Source organism: Manis javanica, chromosome 16 (assembly GCF_040802235.1).
Source record: "Manis javanica isolate MJ-LG chromosome 16, MJ_LKY, whole genome shotgun sequence".
Taxonomy (NCBI): domain Eukaryota; kingdom Metazoa; phylum Chordata; class Mammalia; order Pholidota; family Manidae; genus Manis; species Manis javanica.
Genome location: NC_133171.1, coordinates 35,069,543 through 35,089,070, shown reverse-complemented (window position 1 = coordinate 35,089,070; position 19,528 = coordinate 35,069,543). Strand labels below are relative to the sequence as shown.

The 19,528-nt window shown below is 33.7% G+C and overlaps 1 protein-coding gene and 1 pseudogene across 2 annotated transcripts in view; both read right to left on the bottom strand.

The window, feature by feature from the left end:
• Positions 1–19,528, bottom strand: part of COL21A1 (collagen type XXI alpha 1 chain) — a 172,464-nt gene that overhangs the window by 45,367 nt on the left and 107,569 nt on the right. For both annotated transcript variants that reach the window (XM_073225228.1, XM_073225227.1), the window contains 4 exons: positions 12,815–12,868; positions 12,280–12,331; positions 11,192–11,247; positions 11,015–11,068 (listed from right to left, as the gene is read on the bottom strand). In XM_073225228.1, the coding sequence (XP_073081329.1) occupies positions 11,015–11,068; positions 11,192–11,247; positions 12,280–12,331; positions 12,815–12,868 (216 nt within the window). The remainder of the gene's footprint in view (positions 1–11,014; positions 11,069–11,191; positions 11,248–12,279; positions 12,332–12,814; positions 12,869–19,528) is intronic.
• LOC108395434 (large ribosomal subunit protein eL34-like) lies at positions 11,254–12,268 on the bottom strand (annotated as a pseudogene).

Here is a 19,528-nt window from a genome sequence, read left to right as displayed (position 1 = left end):
TTATGAATATCTATGCAGAAAATAAATACAAATCACCTTCATAAAACAGAATATAGAAAGAAAAATAGATGGCCATGAGCTAAGAGCACACAAACACATCACTCCTTCAAGACGATGTGTTACACAAATGAAAATTAAGATAATCTACAGAAGATACTCAGTAAGTTGATCTGAAGACTGTACATTGAATTTTTCACTCTCAAAATAGAGATTTACCTTCTCATGTGCACAGGAAACATTCCTAAAAATTGAACATATAATAAGTCAAAGAAAAAAATTCAATAAATCTTATAAGGAAGAAATAATACAGCTAATATTATCTGGTACAGTGCAGTAAAATCAGAAATTGACAACAGAATCAAAATTAAAGGTTTTCCAACCTAAAAAGCTTTTTAAACTCTTACGCTCCTCTAGGAAAAAGAGAAATAAAACCAAAATTGCAGAATTAAAAAAATAATAATATTAATCAAAATATTGTACATTAAAATCAAGGGGATACAATTGAAGCAATAATGAGAAAAATATTTAAAATTTAATACTAAAAGCAAAAAAGTAGTAAAATGAACATAAATTAATTTAATTCCTAACTGTAAAAGCTAGAAAAAAAAAGATGAAGGAAGAAAGAAAGAAGTACTATAGATAAAAGTAAAAAACAAAAACAAAAATCGACAAAAATCGATGAATAATGAAATTGCGATGTTGGATATTTGGGAAGGGGGAAAAACCCAGCAACAACATAATAGAAAAACCAAAAGGTCATATAACCAAACATAACACACACACACACACACACACACACACACACACACACAAACAATAGAAAGTAAAAGCATAAATGTTCAAAGAAATGACAGAAAATAATGACTGAAACAGAAAACTTTCAAAATCATGAGATGAATTTGTACAATTCTATGCAAGTCAGTTGAAAGATCTAGACGGTATGTCTAATTTCCTAAGAAAATAAAGTTTACTATTATTGACCCTATGAGAGAAAGAATGCTTAAGTTGACCAATTCCCATGTAAGAAATAAGAAAAAGTTATGAAGGAACCACACAACAACCAAAGCCCAAAGCCCAAATCACGAAGGAGAAGATGGGGAAACTCCTGTGGCGCTTGATTTCAATGACAAATCACTATCACTTAATTTCATATGATCATTAACAGTAATACATCATTATTACAAAACAGATACTATCAGGAATGAAAGCTCAGAAATCATACACCCTACACAAAGAGGGCAAGAATAATGCAATGTTATAAACAATATATGCCAACAAATTTTAAAATTAAATGACCAAATTCCTTAAAAGGTCCAAATTACAAATTATTGAGAAGAAATAGAAACTCTAAATAGCCCAATACTTAGTAAAGGAATTTAATTAATAACTAAAAGCTTCCTTATATCCACAAAGCTTGAGTCCAGATGGTTTCACTGATGAATTCTACCAAATAAGAAGAAAATTATACCGATTCTACACAAACCTTTCAGAAAATAAGAACTAATGTTACCTTGATACTAAAACCACACAAAAATGTCACAAGAAAACCACTGACCAATATCTCTCATGAACATAGATACAAAAGTCCTTAAAAACATATTTCCAAATTGAATCCAGTAATGTATAAAAAGAGTAATATAAGAATGCCAATTGGGGTTTATCCCAATAATGTGAAGTTAGTGTAAGATACCAAAACTATTAATGCCAAAACTATTATAGGGAAATAAGGAAGGAAAACAATATAATCAACTTAGTAAATGAGGAAATGTTTTTTACTGTTCAACATCTAATCGTAATTTTAAAAGAAAGAAAAAACTCTCAAGACATTAGGAAACAGAAGGAATCTCCTCAAGTTGATGAAGGTTTCTATGTAAAACCAACAACTAACAGTGGTGAAATACTGAGGCTCTTTACCTTCAGATCAGAAACAATGCAAGAATGTGTGCTCTCACTACTTCAATAGAATACTCAATATTCTATTCAACAGAATATTGGAGAGCCTAGTCAGTGCAATAAATTATTAAGTAAAATTCATAGAAATTAATACAGCAGGAGAAAATAGTCTTGACTTGCAAACAATATGACCAACTGTGCAGAAAAAGAAAAGGAATTTGCAAAGGAAGTTGCAGGAACCAAGAATTGGTTTTGGCAGTATTACAGGATATATGATCAATATATCAAAACTAATTGTATTTTCACATGCTAACAACAAAAAATAATAATCAAAAATAAATCTATTCACAAGATTATTAAAAAATACAATGCCTGGATATGAACTTAACAAAAGATATATAAGATGTGTACACTGAAAATTATAAAACATTGCTAAGGTAAAGAAAACCTACATAAGAGGAAGGATATATATCATATTCATGGATTGGAAAACTCAATACTGTTACAACCACAACTCTCCCCAAATAAATGTAATCATATATACATATACATATATATATACTCTCCCCTCTAAGAGTTGAAGCTTAACCCCACCTACCCATTTTCAGTAGGGGATAGACTTGGTAATTCACTTTGGAAGAGAATGTGGAAAGAAAAAAGAATTTCACAAAAGAGAGAACCTGACAAATATTACCATAAATAGGTAATCAAGGTTAATATAACCAATGATTAGTCATATGGACGGCATATACTTTCTGGTATGATGAAAAGGGCACTTTACCCCTGTCATCCTTCCCTCACTCCCAAAAAAAATGAAAACAAAAAACAAAAGCATAAGACTAGTCTAATCATAAGGAAATCGTAACACAAACCCAAATTGGGTATCATTCTACAAATTACCAATGCTCTTTCAAAACTGCCAAAGTCATGAAAAACACAAAAAGACTGACAAATTATCACAGATTAGAGAAGACTAAGAAGGCAGGATAAACAAATGCAGTATCGCATATCCTGGATTGGATCCTGGAATAGAAAAGGGAAATTAATGATAAAACTTATGTAATACAAATAAAGTATGGAGTCCATGTTATAGCAACGGGCAATATTGATTTCCAGTTGTGACAAATGTATCATAGTAATATAATATGTTAACATCAGGAAAAACTGGGTAAAACACATAAAGAAACTACTTCATCTGCAACTTTTCTGTAAATCTAAAATTATTCCAGACTAAAAAGTGTATTCAACAAACCTCAGAAGGCTTTTTTTTTTGTAAAACATTTTCAAGCTGAAATGGAATTCATATAAATTACCTTCATTACAATTTCAAAAAAGAAAAACAAACTTAGAAACTTACATTGCCTGATTTCAAGACTTTTTTTAAAGCTATGGTAAACAAGGTAGTGTGTTGTTAATGAAAGGAAAGTGGTGTAGAATTTTGGAAAAGAATCAAGAGTCCAAAAATAATTTTACACATATATTTATCAGTTGACATCTGGCAAAAATATTCATGTAACTCAATGGGAAATGATAGTCTTTTCAATAAATGATGCTCAAATAACTGGGTCTACAAATAAAAAGTGAACCTTGACTTTTACCTCACACCATATATAGAAATTAAAATCATCAAAATGTATCATAGACCTACATTTGTAAGTGAAGATGACAAAATTTTAGAAAATATAATGTTCTAAATACATGCTTAGGAAAATTGAAATTTTTTTCTTTTAGGAAAAAAAAGATAGAAAATTTGGGGGCTGTAAATTAGGTAAAGCTTTGAAAATAGGACACAAAGGCATGAACCACAATTGTAAGAAATTGATTTCATCCAGATTAAAAATACTTTCCCACCAAAGACAACATAAGGAAACAAAAAGGGAATCCAAAGATTATAATAAAATATTTGCAAAAATATATCTGATAAAGGACTTACATCCAGAATATATAAACAACTCTTATAATGAATTAGTAAGAAGACCAACAACCCCAAAATTTTTTTAAATGGTCAAGTGTTTCACACTTGAGAAGGCCCTTCACAAAAGAAGAAATACGAATGGCCAATAAGCCCATAAAGAGATGTCAACATTGTCAGTCATCAGGGAAATGAAACTAGAACCACAAAAAAATCCATTACGCATCAACTAAAATAGCTAAAATATAAAAGAGTGATGCTATTAGTATCAGGATGTGGTAAAACTGGAATTCTCATAAATTGTTTATGGAAAGAGAGAAAAATGCAGCCACTTTTGAAAATAGTTTACTAAGTTTCTTAAGAAGTTAAATATATACTCACCATACAACCAATCAATTCTACTCAGTATCAACACAAGAGAAATGAAAATATGCCCAATACATTTTATAACATGTGTTTAAGAAAATCCATATCAACATTATTGCTAAATATAGGAAACAATTTGTATGTACACCAACACGTTTTATAACATGTGTTTAAGATCCACACCAACATAAATGCCAAATGTAAGAAACAATTTGTATGTTCATTAAATGATGAATGAAAAAAACCATCATATATCCATTATGACTAAATATTGTATGATTATATTTAATTGAAATTATAAGAGTAGTAAAACTACAGTGACAGAAAGCATAGTCCCCACTATCTCATAAAACAATTCTTTTGAATGAATCAATTTCCCTCCCTCCCTTCCACCCTCTCTGTCTAAATATAATACATATACAGACACACATTTTATATATTTGATATATATAATATATAAATATATTTATATATTTGACATATATATTAAAAATAATATATACATATACATACATATCCTATTTGTTTTGTTTCTCTGCAGAACCCTAATACACAACCAATGCAATACAAATATTATTGTATTCATGTAAAAATTATTATTTATTTAGGATATTGTTTGGACAATTGGACAAATCTGCATATAGGCTCATATTAGAAAATATTATTGTATTGATATTAAATCTCTTGGGTGTAATATGGAATTTAAAGAGTTTTTAGGAGATAAGGCTTTAGGAGAGGAGTATGGTTTCTATGATTCCCAGTGGTTTGACAAAAAAATTATAGAAATAAATATTCATATATTTATGTGGTTCAATTTTCTGTAGAATTGAAAAATTTCAAAACAAAAAGCTGAGTGGAAGGAAGAAAATAGATTTTTAAGAGGTCAGAATAAAAGTAAGGTTGATCATGATTCAAAGATTCTAAAAAGGAAATACAAATTGTGGGATACTATTCAGTACTGAAAGGAAATGAGCTATCAAGCCATTAAAAGACATGGAGGAACCTTAAATGCATGTTACTAAGTGAAAAAAGCTAATCTGAAAAAGCTACATACTATATGATTCCAATTAAACGACATTTTGGAAAAGAAAAAACTATGGAGATGGTGAAATGATCAGTGGTTGCTAGAAGTTACAGGGAGGGAAGAAAGAATAAGAGCAGAGAGGAGAGAATTTTTAAGGCAGTGAAACAATTCTGTATGATACTATAATGAATCCAATATGACACTATAATGGATACATCCCAATACACATTATCAAAACCCATTGAATGTACAACTCCAAGCGTGAACCCTAAGGCAGACTATGGACTTTGGGTGATAATGATATATCAATATAGTTTTCTCAGTTATAACAAATTTACCACTTTGGTGTGGGAAGTTGATTCTAGGGGAAGCTATGTATTGGGACAAAAAAGGGGTATATGGAAACACTCTGTACTTTCTGTTTAGGTTTGCTGTGAACCTAAAACTGCTCTACAAAATAAAGCTTTTTTTAATAGGCTTTTTTTTTTATTGCAAATGATTCTAGTAAAAAAAAATCACAAATAGATAAGAAAGAATGAACCTAATTATTTTAGAATCCAACCTAGCTGAAAAATGGGAGACACAATCCAATTATAATATGAAGAGTGGCATGAATCTATCAAGAAAACAAATAATAGTGAAATGACCTCAAAATATTAAATGTAGTCATATATACTCCAGCTATTCCACTATAAATAGTAGTAGTGGAATATATCCAAGAGAAGTGAAAACACATACATCCACACAGAAACTTGTACACAAATATTCATAAGAGCACTATTTGTAAAAGCAAAAAAATATAAACAACCCAAGTATCCTTCAACCGATGAATACATAAATAAAACGTATTTTATTTACCACCAGCAATAAAAAGGAATAAAGTACTGATACAGGTCAAAACAAAGATGAATCTCAAAAATGTTATGGTAAGTGAAAGAGATTAGCCATGAAATACTACATATTGCACAATTCCATTTATGTGAAATGCCCAAAATGGGGAAATCCATTGAGAAAGTAGGTTAGAGACAGCATAGGATGGAAATACAGGGGTAGTGTTTGGGAGGAAATAGGGAGTGTCTGCTCATGGGTAGAGGGTTTCTCTTTGAGGTGATAAAAATGTTCTAAAATGAGATTGTAGTGATGACTGAATAACTCTGTAACTATACTTATTGGGGAAAAATTAAATTGTACACATTAAATGGGTAAATTGTATGAGATATGATTTACTTTTCAATAAAGTTTTAAAACTGAGTGACCTGGGGTTTATACTTGTAGGTATGTGCATGCAAGTTAATATCAAAAGGGAAAGGAACTAGAAAAAGAAAGCTAAACTAAGTCCAAAGTTAGGAAATTATTACAGTCAAAATAAATGAAATTGAGCACAGAGAAACAATTTAAAAAAATAGATGAATCTGAGTTGGTTTTCTTGAAAATTAAAAAATGGAGAAATCCTTAGCTACACTAACTAAAGAGGAGAAAATTCAAGTAAATAAAATCAGAAACAAAAGAAAAAACATTACAATTGATGTCACAGCAATAAAAACAATCATAAGGAACTATTATGAAAAATTTTATGCCAACAAATTAGACAAACCAGAATGGATAAATTCTGAGAAATATAAAACCTACCAAGACTGAATTAAAAAGAAAGAGACGGAACAGACCAATAACAAATAAGGAGACTGAATCAGTAATTTAAAAACTCTCTCAATAAAAAAGTCCCAGGAACAGATGACTTCACAAGTAAATTCAACCAAACATTTAAAGAATACCAATCCTTCCTAAAATTTTCCAAAAAATAGGAGTGAATATTTCCAAATTCATCTTATGAGGCCATTTACTATCAGCCTGATAGTAAAGCCAGAAAAAATACCACAAGTAGACAAAACTATAGGCCAATATATTTGATGAACATACATACAAAAATCCTCACCAAAAATCAGCAGACTGAATTCAACAGCACAGTGAAATGATGATATGCCATAATCAAGTGGGATTTATTCCTGAATGCACAGATGTTCCAATATATGCAAATCAATGTGATATACCACATAAACAAAATGAAGATAAAATCCACATGATCATTTCAATAGATTCAGAAAGAACATGACAAAATTCAACAGCATTACATGATTAAAACTCTCTACAAATTAGGTATAAAAGGAACTTACCTAAACACAATAAGAATACATACATGCAATAAAAAGCCCATAACTAATATAATAATCAATGGTGAAAAACTGAACGCTTTTCTTCTAAGATAAGGAACAAGACAAAGATGCCCACTTTCACTACTATTCAATGTAGTATTGGAAATACTAGCCAGAGCAATTAGGCAAGAAAAAGAAATAAAAGACACTCAAATTGGAAAGGAAGAAAATTCTCTGTAGATGACATGATCTTATATACGGAAAACCCTAAAGACTCCACCAAAACACTGTTACAACTAACAAATGGATTAAGTAAAGTTGTAGGATACAAGATCAACATACAAAAATCAGTTGCATTTTTATACCCTAATAAAGAACTAAGCAAAAACAAAATTAAGAAAGTAATCCAATTTAAAATAGCATCAAAAGAGGAATAAACTCAACCAAGGAGATGAAAGACTAATACATTGAAAATTATTACAAAACACTGATGACAGAAATTAAAGACAAATAAATGGAAAGGCAACCCTAGTTCATCGAACTCTGTAATGTTCCATGGAACACTTCATATTAAAATATAAAGTCTATTACACCCAAAACGATCTACAGATTCAATGCAATCCCTACCAAAATTCCAATGGCACTTTTTTATAGAAATTTCTAAAAATCTTAAATTTTGTATGGTCAATCCATGACCCAAAGGAACAGGCAATAAAAGATAAAGTAGACAAGTGGAATTATATCAAATAAAAACATTTTTGCACAACGAAATGAAAAGGCAACCTATAGAAGGGGAGAAAACATTTGCAAGTCATATATTAGATAAAGGGTTAATATTCAAAATACCAAGGAACTCTTACAATTCAATGGCAAAAAACAAAAAAATCTATTTTAATAATAGGAAAAGGCACTGAATAATCATTTTTCCAAGAAGACATACAAATGACCAAATATCTGAAAAGAGATACGGCAGTGAACTATATCTTCACACCTCTTAGGGGCTGTTGTCAAAACAACAAAAAAGGATGATAAGCATTGATGAGGTGGTGCAGAAATTGATACACTTGTACACTGTTGGTAGGAATGCAAATTGATGCAATCAATATGGAAAGAAGTTTCCACAAAAAAATAAAAATAGAACTACAATATGATCTGGCAATCTCACTTCTGGGTATATATCAAAAGAAATGGAAATCAGGAGCTCAATATCTGTAGTTCTATGTTCACTGTAGCAATATTCACAATAGCCAAGACATAAAAGCAACATAAACATCTACTGATGGCTGAATGAATAAAGAAAATGTGAAATATAGATATGTAGATAGATACAGATATATAAATACACAGAAGGAAATATTGTTTAGCCTCAAGAAAGGAGAAAATCTTGCCATTTGGAACAACACAGATGTACCTGGAGTATACATGCCAAGTGAAATAACCAGACACAAAATGACAAATTCTGTCTATATGAACAATCTAAAATAGTCAAGCTCATAGAAGTGGAGTAGAATGGTGGTTGTCAGGACTTGATGGAGGGAGAAACAGGGAAGGGTTGGTCAAAGGTTACAAAGTCTCAGTATACAAAATGAGTAAGTCCTAGAGTTCTCCTGTGCAGCATGTGCCTATAGCTAACAATACTGTATTGTAAACTTCTGCTAACAGAATAGATGTTAAGTATTCTTACTATGAAAAATAACAAATAATAAAGGGATGATGCTTTAGATGTTTCTGTTTATGGCATAGAATGCAATGATGGCTTCACGGGTATACACTTATCTACAAATTCACCAAATTGTATACATTATACATGTACAACTCTTTGTATTAATCATATCTCCATAAAGTGGTTTTTAATAGTGGAATATTATTCAGCCATGTAAAAAAATGAAATCTTGCCATTTGTGAAAACATGCATGAACCTTGAAGGTAATCTGCTGAGTGAAAAAAGTCAGGCAGAGAAAGATAAATGCCATACAATTTCACTTAAATATGGAATCTAGAAAACAAAACAAACAAAACAGAAACAGATTCATAAACACAGAGAATAGATCTGTGGCTGCCATAAGGCAGGGGGTTGGGGATGGTGAAATAGGATAAAGAGGCACAAACATTATATTATAAAATAAATTAGTTACAGGGATGGAAGTATAGGAATATAGCCAATAATGCTGTAATTTCTTTGTATGTTGACAGACAGTAACCTCACTTATTGTAGTAAGCATTTAATAATGTATATAATTGTTGAATCACTATGCTATACATCCAAAACCAGTATAATATTGTATATCAATGATGTTTACAAAGCTATATTCAAATCAAAAAATGGGCAAAGAAACCAACTCCTTCTTGAACACTTAATTCTCTGACAAGTATTGTGTTGGGTGCTTTATCTTACTCAATCCTTCCCATACGATTCTAAAGAGGTAACATTTACTCCAATTTTGAAATGAGAAAACTGAAGGTCAAAAAATCTGCCAAAAAATATAAGTTACTTGTAAGAAGTCATGAACGGTGGAACTCCAACTCAGTTCTATTCTCTAAACTCTACCACCCCAAAAAGTATAATCTCATTTCTCGGGGGCACATGGGCCAATGATAACCGAAGACAATGAAAAATTAAATTAGGGGGATGCCTAATTTGCAGGTAAGGAGAAGAATCTGTTCTCTAATAAAGAAAAACTAGATTATGAACTCCCTAAGAGTAAACGTTGTGGTTTTATTTTCTTCTGTATGTCTAGTACCTAACAGATCAAAAAACATCTGTTTAATGAACAAATGGGAAATAAAATATAAAACCAGTGAAATATAATCAACGACACATGAACAAACTCAAAAATGCCATAAAATGTGGATAACTTTCATAACACTTAAGCAAATAAATGGACAATTTTTCCAAAGGAAGAGAAAACAGACTAAGAAAATTAGGACTGGATTTCTGAGCAAGTTTAGCCTTCAGAGCGCAGACGGTTAAGAAACATGATGACATCTCTAAATCCAATGTGTTACCAAGTGGCCTCACTGGCTGGCTGGATTACACAAATCCTCTCCTTACGTACACAAAAACACTTGCAGTAGGACAGTAATATAGGCTGTTGGCACCTTCCAGATGCACTGACTTGAATACATACACATGCCTGATGCCCTTGTATTTAACAAGGCACATCATAAAAAGCCCATTTCTATTTGATAATTGATCAAAAATAGTTTCTGTATATGAGCGATAGTGCTAACCCACCATCATAAAGACATATGCCTCGTAGTTTTTCAGGGGTGATGAATGATTGGCACTTCGCAGCTCTTCTTCCTCTAACTCTCTCACACCATGCAACTGATAAAGAGGTTGTCAGGGTTCAGGGTGCAGTACCCCCACACTCCAAAATAAATACCCTGTGAGATAGGACCAAATACCTCTACTTCTAACCCACCAACAAACCCATCTGAATGGCTTATCACAGAAGCTCCACTTTCTAATATCGTGGGATTTTATTTCTGACACATAAGACTTCACAATAGAACTTAGAAGAAATTTAGTATCACTTTTAAATTACACTAAAATAACTTTTAGCTCATTTATTGTATACCCATGTCATATGAATAAGTCATATTGGTACATTTTTCTCATGCTTACTCACAAGTTACTGAAATCTTTCTGGGGGTTTTTGTAAATACCTTATATCCAGGACTACCCATTAATCCATCCTTTCCATGTCTTCCTGGTTCTCCCTGAAAAATAATTGCATGTATTTTAATACATTATTTGCACTAATTTTTCTTTTTAAAGGAAGACAGTACAAGATAATTTTTACTTAAAGTAAAATACTCAAGAACGTTTTCCATCAAACTTACAGCATGTCCAGGAAGGCCAGGAAAACCAGCATTCCCCTTTTCACCTTTTGCACCCTGTATTAAAAACGAACACTTAAAAAAACAATTCTTACAATCACATTTTGCTTATTACTCAGGAAATCTTCATATTTTATTTAGATTTCTGACTCTGTGCTTGTCCCTTTAACACTTTCACAAATATTTTGTGCACCTCAGTAAGGAGAGCTCTCTTGACCCCGACACAGACACATTTAGCACACATGGAACCACCACTGACCCTGCTGACATATATTTTTCATTTTAGACAATGTCATAAGAACTTTAGGTCATGGCAGGAACTCCTCAGAGTTGGCCTAAGTACATGCCACATGTGGATTTTGGTGTTTTCCCAACCTTCTAGGTATAAAGGTAAACAGTTCTAGTACCAGGGTTCAGGAGAGCCTAGTTTTATTAGAGGCTGTAAGGTGAGATAGCCTACCATGGTGTGACACATGCTGGACCATTTGGAATGCCTTTACGCACTACCCAAGGACGAGGTACAATAATGTTTTAGAATTCCAACTCCAACTTAACTAGGAAAGTAAGTTAACTTCAATATATAGTGACAGAATTCATGGAACTATAGTTTATATTGGATTTGAAACTTTTGGCGAAACATTATTTTACCAGACCAGTGGATATAAGTTATTCACAATATGGATGGATTCAGAATTATTACAAATATCTAACAAAGAAAAAACACAACTTGGCAAAATTTTAAAAAGCAATGAGTATTTTAAATATATGGAGAATATGATGTTCCTTCAACATGAAGAAATAGAAAGAAGGCTCGTAACATTGTGAACATCCTGTTAAGCAGCTACCACTCCCAGAGAATCTTTGTAAATCTTTTTAAAATTCAGAATAATTAATAATACAACATATTCTTATAGAATACCATACATAACAGTTCCTGGTTATTTTTCCATTTTTTTCATTGTTCTGAATAAACCCCTTGAGAAAAGTAAACAAAGGTAATTGCTATAATGCTGGGTTGGGACTGAAATTCAAGTTTTCTATTTCCATTACATTGAAAGCTCAATGTAATGTTTTGTGATCCATACTTCCCTTTTTGCCATAAAATCCAGGTGATCCTTTATCTCCTTTGGGGCCTATTTCACCCTAAAGACAAAATACAAAGATTGAAGTTTAGAGAAATATGAATATGCCCCTTGCAAAGGAAAAATAGCACTAATTACTAACAACAAAGTTTAATACTACCAATATTAAAATAAATAGAATAAAATAATTCAAAGTTCGTTTACAAAAGTCCTATTTTCTAGGCTTTATAAAGAAAAATAAGGACAGCAGATATTATAACAGGGCAGGGCCTATAGTACAGGAATTATAGTTAAGAGAATTTCTATGTAGTCAAATTTACTCATCAATTTTTAAAATACTGTCAGATTTATGAAAATTTAAAAGGAAATTTGTAAAAGCATTATGTAAATATAAACTATGATACTAACATAACCTAATCACTTACTTTAATATGCTTTAATTTATTTATAAGTATTTATTTATAACATATTTGAAACATAAAGTACTTTCAATTTGAAACAGAATATAGTATTGCTGAATTTTAAGAGACCATGTTTCTCCAACCTTTGTTCCTGGCATTCCATGAAGCCCAGGAAAACCGGGAAGTCCACGGTCACCCTGAAAATAAAACTGAAATTAAGTAAAGAAAACACATGTCAGCCTAAAAATACATCATCTTATATTCTTCAATCTCACCCTTGTCAAAATCCACTGGAAATAAGTCTGTAGAGTTGAATGCATATCAATGTTAAAACCCCAAGACAACACTCCAAGACTTTATCCAAAAATGTCTTTAACCTATTCACTTATGTAATTGAGAATTCACATATAGAAGTACAGACACTATAATTCCCAGGCTCTTCTTCAGCAACTCATGGTCACATAACTAAGCTCTTGCTCGCAGAATGTGTGGGGGACGATGCCGTGTAACTTTCACATCATTAATGACAGTGCTATGACTTCTCTTCCCTCCTTCCCATCGGATTAGCAGGCAGATAAGATGGTAACTAGCTATGCAGCCTGGACTATGTAGAACAGAACGACACTCCAAGGGACACTAGAGCAAGAGGGAAAATGTGAGTCCCTGAATGAGTACGTAGAGAACTGATTAAATGAGAAAAATAACTTTCTTTCTCATTTACACTGCTACATTCTAGGATCTCTTTGTTTCCAGCCTCAACAGGAATAGTATTTTGTTGGCTTAGAATGAAAAGTCTTTCTCAAGAGCAATAGCTTCCTTTTAACTACCTCAATTTTCCAAGAAAGAGTAAAAAACAATCTGTGTGTGTGTGTGTGTGTGTGTGTGTGTGACAGAAAAGCAGAGAGAGAGATAGAGAAGACCCACTATAGTCATTCTACAACTTATTAACTCCCAAATTAAACAATTTAGCCAAACAGAGGATAAAAGAAAAAAATAGGATGTAGGGGTGACCAAGAGGCATCTTTCCCTTATCATGTGGACCCTCTAATACAAGAACCAAAACTACCTTTTGCATTTACTTTCTCCCCATCTCTTGGGGCAGGAGGGACTGGTAACAGTTCCTACAGAGAGAAAATAGATTAAAAGGGGACAATATGAGCTGACTCTTTGGAAGACTGATATGAGATAATCAGTTGAAGGCCAGGGTAGACTAAGATTTCACTCCTGGTAAGGGAATTTAGGGGGGCAATGAATCCTTGGTAACACTACAGCAGAAAGGCGCAAATCAGGATTCTCTATTCAGGCTGAGTGACGTCCCAGCCACAACTTCATTCTCTGCCTCTCATTCTACATTTATAGAAGACATACTCTTCAAAATCTACTTTACTGGAGATGACAAGCGGATCTCAGGTGAAGCGAGAAGACCAGGAGTACTCACCCACAATGCGACAAAAGCATTTAAAATCTGGACTGTTACCCTCACATGCATAAACAAGATTTTTAAGTAAAAATAAAGAAGGTATGGCACCTATGTTAACATACAGCAGTTAAGTGGCAGAAGAGAGAAGAGTGTAGAGAAATGCAGTGAGCAAAATGGTTGGGGGATACTAAGACAGTATCCACAAAAGACAGGACAGAAGAAAGTATGACCCAAACACATACTTAGCCAAGTTATGTCCAAAGTTTAAAAGTAGTGGGTAGCATCTGCAGCAACATGTTGCATGGATGGAGCTAGAGGGTATTATGCTCAGTGAAATAAACCGGTTGGAGAAAGACAAGTACCAAATGACTTCACTCATTTGTGGAGTATAACAACAAAGCAAAACTGAAGGAACAGAACAGCAGCAGAATCACAGACGCCAAGAGACTAGTGGTTACCAAAAGGAAGGAGGTGGGGCAGGTGGGAGGGAGGGAGGGAGAAGGGGATTAAAAGGCATTATGATTAGCACACATAATATAGGGGCATCACCGGGAAGGCAGTACAGTACAGAGAAGACAAGCAGTGACTCTACAGCATCTTACTACACTGATAGACAGTGACAGCAGTGGGGGATGAGGACTTGATAATAAGGGTGAATGTTGAAACCACAATGTTGCTCATGTGAAACCTTTATAAGATTGTATTTCAATGATAGTTTAATTTAAAAAAAAAGGACAGGCTTAATTCTCCCTCCTTACCCAGGGGGATGCTAGTGAGCTCCCCTTGGGATCAAAGGGAAGGACTTCACATGCCACCCAGGGCATTGACAGTGGTTTACACTTTTCTCAAGGCTCCTACTACAGTGGGACTCTGGGAAGAGGAGCCGGTCCAGCTGTAGCAGCTGCGCTGGCAGAGTGGGTTGAGCAGCTATTTGGGGGGACTGCTAGTTCCTTCCTGCCTCTCCCCTTTTTGGGTGAAAGAGACTTTCAAGACTTACACCAGAGTCTTGAACCAATCAAGGTGGGTCTAATATATTAAAGAAGTTCCATTTAAAACTGGAATAAAGAGATCAAATTTCCTAGATAAAAAACAAGGTTGTGGACTAATAGAAAAAAAACCACTGAATTTAAAGATTGAAAAAAATAAATAAAGATAAATTATAATCTTGAAGAGGAAAGCTCAGTATTGAAATTATGTTAATGTTTCTAAAATTAACCTATAAATTCAAAAGAATCCTAATTAAAGGATGAATAGGAATTTCTAAGAAATTGAGGAAAAGATACTCAGCTTTATCTGGAAAAATAAGCATGCAAGAACAGCCAGGAAAATTTTGATTATAAAGAATAATGAGGAAGGACTAGCCCTGCCAATATTAAATCATATTATGAAGTGACAACAATTAAAACAATTTGGCAGTGGAGAGGATGTAGACAAATAAATGGAACAGAATGGAAAGCCAAAATACTAGACCCAGATGAAAATGGAAAGTTAGCAACAAAACTGATTTTTCAAGTAAATGGAGAAAAAAGTGATATTCCATAAACATTGTTGTGGCAACTGGCTATCCGTTTAGGAAAAGAGGAAAAAATATGAATGCTCATCTAACTTTACTCCAAATATCAAAATTCTAAAGGTTAAAACAGAAAATAATAAAATTCTAAAAATAAAATCAGGAGTAATTATATTCAATATGTTAGAATGTGGAACCTTTCCACAAGCATAGGATAAAAAAAGAAAAAAAATACATACATATATGTATTTTTTTTTCTGTATGGCTATAATTCCAAAAACAAAGTCAAAACATGTAATAGAAGCCAGGAGATACATTTTCATATAATTTATGACATGTATATAAAACAATTTTTAGAAAGAACAGCCCAGTAGATGAAAAAGGATTTGAGTAAGAAACAGGTTACCGAGAGTAACAGTGTCCAAAAATCACAAGGTACTTCACTGACCAATAAAGAAACGCAAATCAAACCAGTAAGTACCATTTTAAACTTACACAGGTGAAAATTGGAAAAATATAATGAAAACCAGTGCTGATAAGAGTGTAAGGAAAGATATTTTCACATAGTTGTTGGGGGAGTACAAATTTTCTGGGAGGTAAAAATAGGTGATTTGTATCAAAGTTTAACTGAATTTAACCCTTTGAACCCTTACCACCAATTCCACTTCTGAATAGTTTTCCTATAGATACACCCAGAATGACTGACTGAGAAATATATACAGAGATGTTCATTACAGTCTTGTTGATAATACACCAAAGAAAAACCCAAAAGGACAATAAAGAACCACAGCGTTCCTAAGAGATTTCTTAAACTAGGCAAAAGCAGCCCCTATAGTGAGTAGCTATGATCAGCCTTCTCTTTACAGTTTCTTTCATGAAGGCTTTTTGAAATTTCAACTTTCCTCTAAACTCAACTCTCTTCATTGGCACTTAATGTTGATTATCTTGACATACAGTTACTTTGTATGTGTCATGTGTTTTATTAGATACCGACCTCTTTGAGGAAAAATAATTTATTCTTGATTCCTTCTTATTTTTTTTTAGTAGATATACTCCTATTTATCCATATCCAGATTCTTTCTACTTCCAAGCATATAGGGGAACCACACTTCCCTGACTCTTGAAGTAGAGGTGGTTAACAAAATTTGCTCTGGCTAATTAAAGGTGAAGGGCAGTGGTTTAAGAGCCACTGTTTGATTCTCCGTGCACCTGCTACAACAATTAGTTATAAACTAGATGGTGAATCTCCTGTTAGCCTGAGTCTCTGTGGGAGGAGGATGGGGGATCCCTCACTGCTACTAATAAATGTGTGGTTTGACAAGCAATAAATCTTTTTTGTTTTAAGCCACAGGCATTTGGGATTTGTTTGTGCTGGCCTCACAGCCTACACTATCCATATCTAGTTGATGCCTAACTAACGCCTGACTTGTGATCAATGATTATTTGTTGAACATATAAAATATTTTCATTTTGTAAAGTATGGCAAACACTTGAGCCCTCCAGGAAAATTTCAATGGAAACAATTACTTTAAGCAGTTGCACTCCTGTTTGCATCCAAACTGACCACAAATTCTAATCAAAGAGAATCTAGAATTTACCATAAAATGGTTCCACTTCCCACAGGCTACGTCCAACACTTTTGAATGATGAATATGCCTTTGAGGAGCCTGTCCACACCATAAGTTGATCTAGAGTCACAGTCCCCAAAGTCAGGTCATGACTATTTATTTGAATAGTAAGAGAATATGAAAACTAATATTTTTTAAATTTCTCAGTGTGTATGTGTTTTAAATGCACACACTGTTTTGTTCAGTAGCATAAACATATAGTTCATACATAGATATGGGACTGCATGCCCAAAAGTCTTACACTGCAAAGATTTTGCAGTTTAAAAGTGTGATGATCTGTGCTCTAGACGGCACCACCCCTTCCCTGGAGAGAGATGCAGACTGAATCTGCTCTCCTGCACCACCACACACCTGAACTTGTCCATCCAGCTCCCTCCTCCTCCTATTTGGCTACTGACAGGCATTTGGGATCCTCTCCCAGAGCAGGCAATAGAGTGGAACAAGAACAAATCACACTGTCAAACACTGTTTGGGCCAAAACAGACAAATATGGGGAAAAGAAAGCCAGACTGAGATCAAAACCTTATTTCAAACCCCTGATCCTTGAACAACATCAGACAAATGCTTCAAGTTCATTTCTCAGTTTTCCAAATGGTAAAGTAGGGATAATTTACTCCATAATTACTGTAAAATGGGCATAATATCACTAATTCTACCAACCTCATAGGACTCTTTGTGAGAGTTGCATGTGGAAAAGAATGCCTATGTATAAAACCAATGTAAAATGTGTCCAAAAATGCAACAGAAAAATGTACATGCAACAGTAAAATCCTTCAAACAGCCAATACGTCCAAAGCCTTACAAATATTGGTTGTTCTCTCTCCTCTCAGATAAGAACAAACGCTACCTCCTCCTGAAGCCCAGACAATAAGGACTTGCTAGGAACTGTTTCAACCTACCAAAATGTTTCCTCTCTTTAACACATTCACGGAAACTCCTCTTCAGTGTGGAGATCACCACTGGACTCCTCCAGCCTAGAAAAAGGTAGATTCCTAAGCCCCGACTACACAGTCACTGCCATGGCTTCTCAGTGACCGCAGAACAGAGTGCATTCAAAGTGAAGATGAGGTGGAGTTCAGATCCAACAAAATATCGATAAAAATCAGTAAAAGTCATTAAAGTTTCCCGATGACACCTGTAGAGAAAAAGAAAACAGGACAGAAAAAGGCATCGCAGCCAATAATTTAGGTGGGACATGGAATTCATGATCCTTTATAGTAAACTGAGATGCTGAATTCATTTGAGAGCCTTAAAAAGAAAGGGGTTGAAAGATCAGGAAAACAATCAAGACTTGGCAAAAGTATCCAGAGAAGTAGTAAAAACCTGAGCATGTACAGGGCAGCACCAAATATACAGGCAGGACACGCAACAAAGCCTGAATTCACAGAGTATTACGATAAGCACACTCATGCTGCTTGGGAAGAAAAGCCTCTGAGGAAAGGATGTAAAGAAGAAGGCAAATGTGGTATCATCTCTTTCATAAAAAGTAAAGATTTTCTGATAATCCTGGTTGTAAGAACAATTCCAGTTTCTCCAGATTCAGATGAAGAAAATATTTTAGTGGAAAACAGTGCATATGTCTGTGTATTCTAATTATATTTTTATTTATTATACTAATTCTAACATTAATTATATCAATATATTAGTCACTTATACTTATTACCAATATGTATATTGAATACAGTCATATAAATTTATATAATTATAAATCATACAATTATGCATATATAATTACATAAATTACATATAAATATAAATAATAGTAAGAGACTCTATTAAGGAAGGGAGGGGCACAGGAAAGAACCGTGCCACACCCCAACGTTTAGAGAATGGATAGAATCGGGGAAGACAACAAGGCTGTGAAAAGGTAACCAGTGAAGGCAAGAGAAAATCTAGGAACATGGGGCGTCCCAGAAGCCAAGAGAAGAAAAGTTCCCAGAAGAGGATAGTTAGTTGTGCCAAGTGCTGCTGGGACATATAAGGAGATAAACGGAGATCATTGGAAAACTCCGTCCACTGGATTTCAAAGATGGTAGACATCGGTGATCCAAATACGCAGCAGCAGGTCCGGCTGGGAGCCCTACAGAGTGGGTCAAAGAGAAGTAAGTGAGAAAGTGCAGAGGGCGTAAAGCAAAACACCCTGCGACGGGAGGAGGAAGTGGGGTGGTGGCTAGAGGAGGCGACATGGGTGAGGAAGCGGGGTTTAGCTTGGCTGGTTTCAGATGGGTCATCCTTTGCACTATTGGGAAGATTTGACTAAAAAAGAAAAAGCACTAATGACACAGATGAGAAAGGCTAA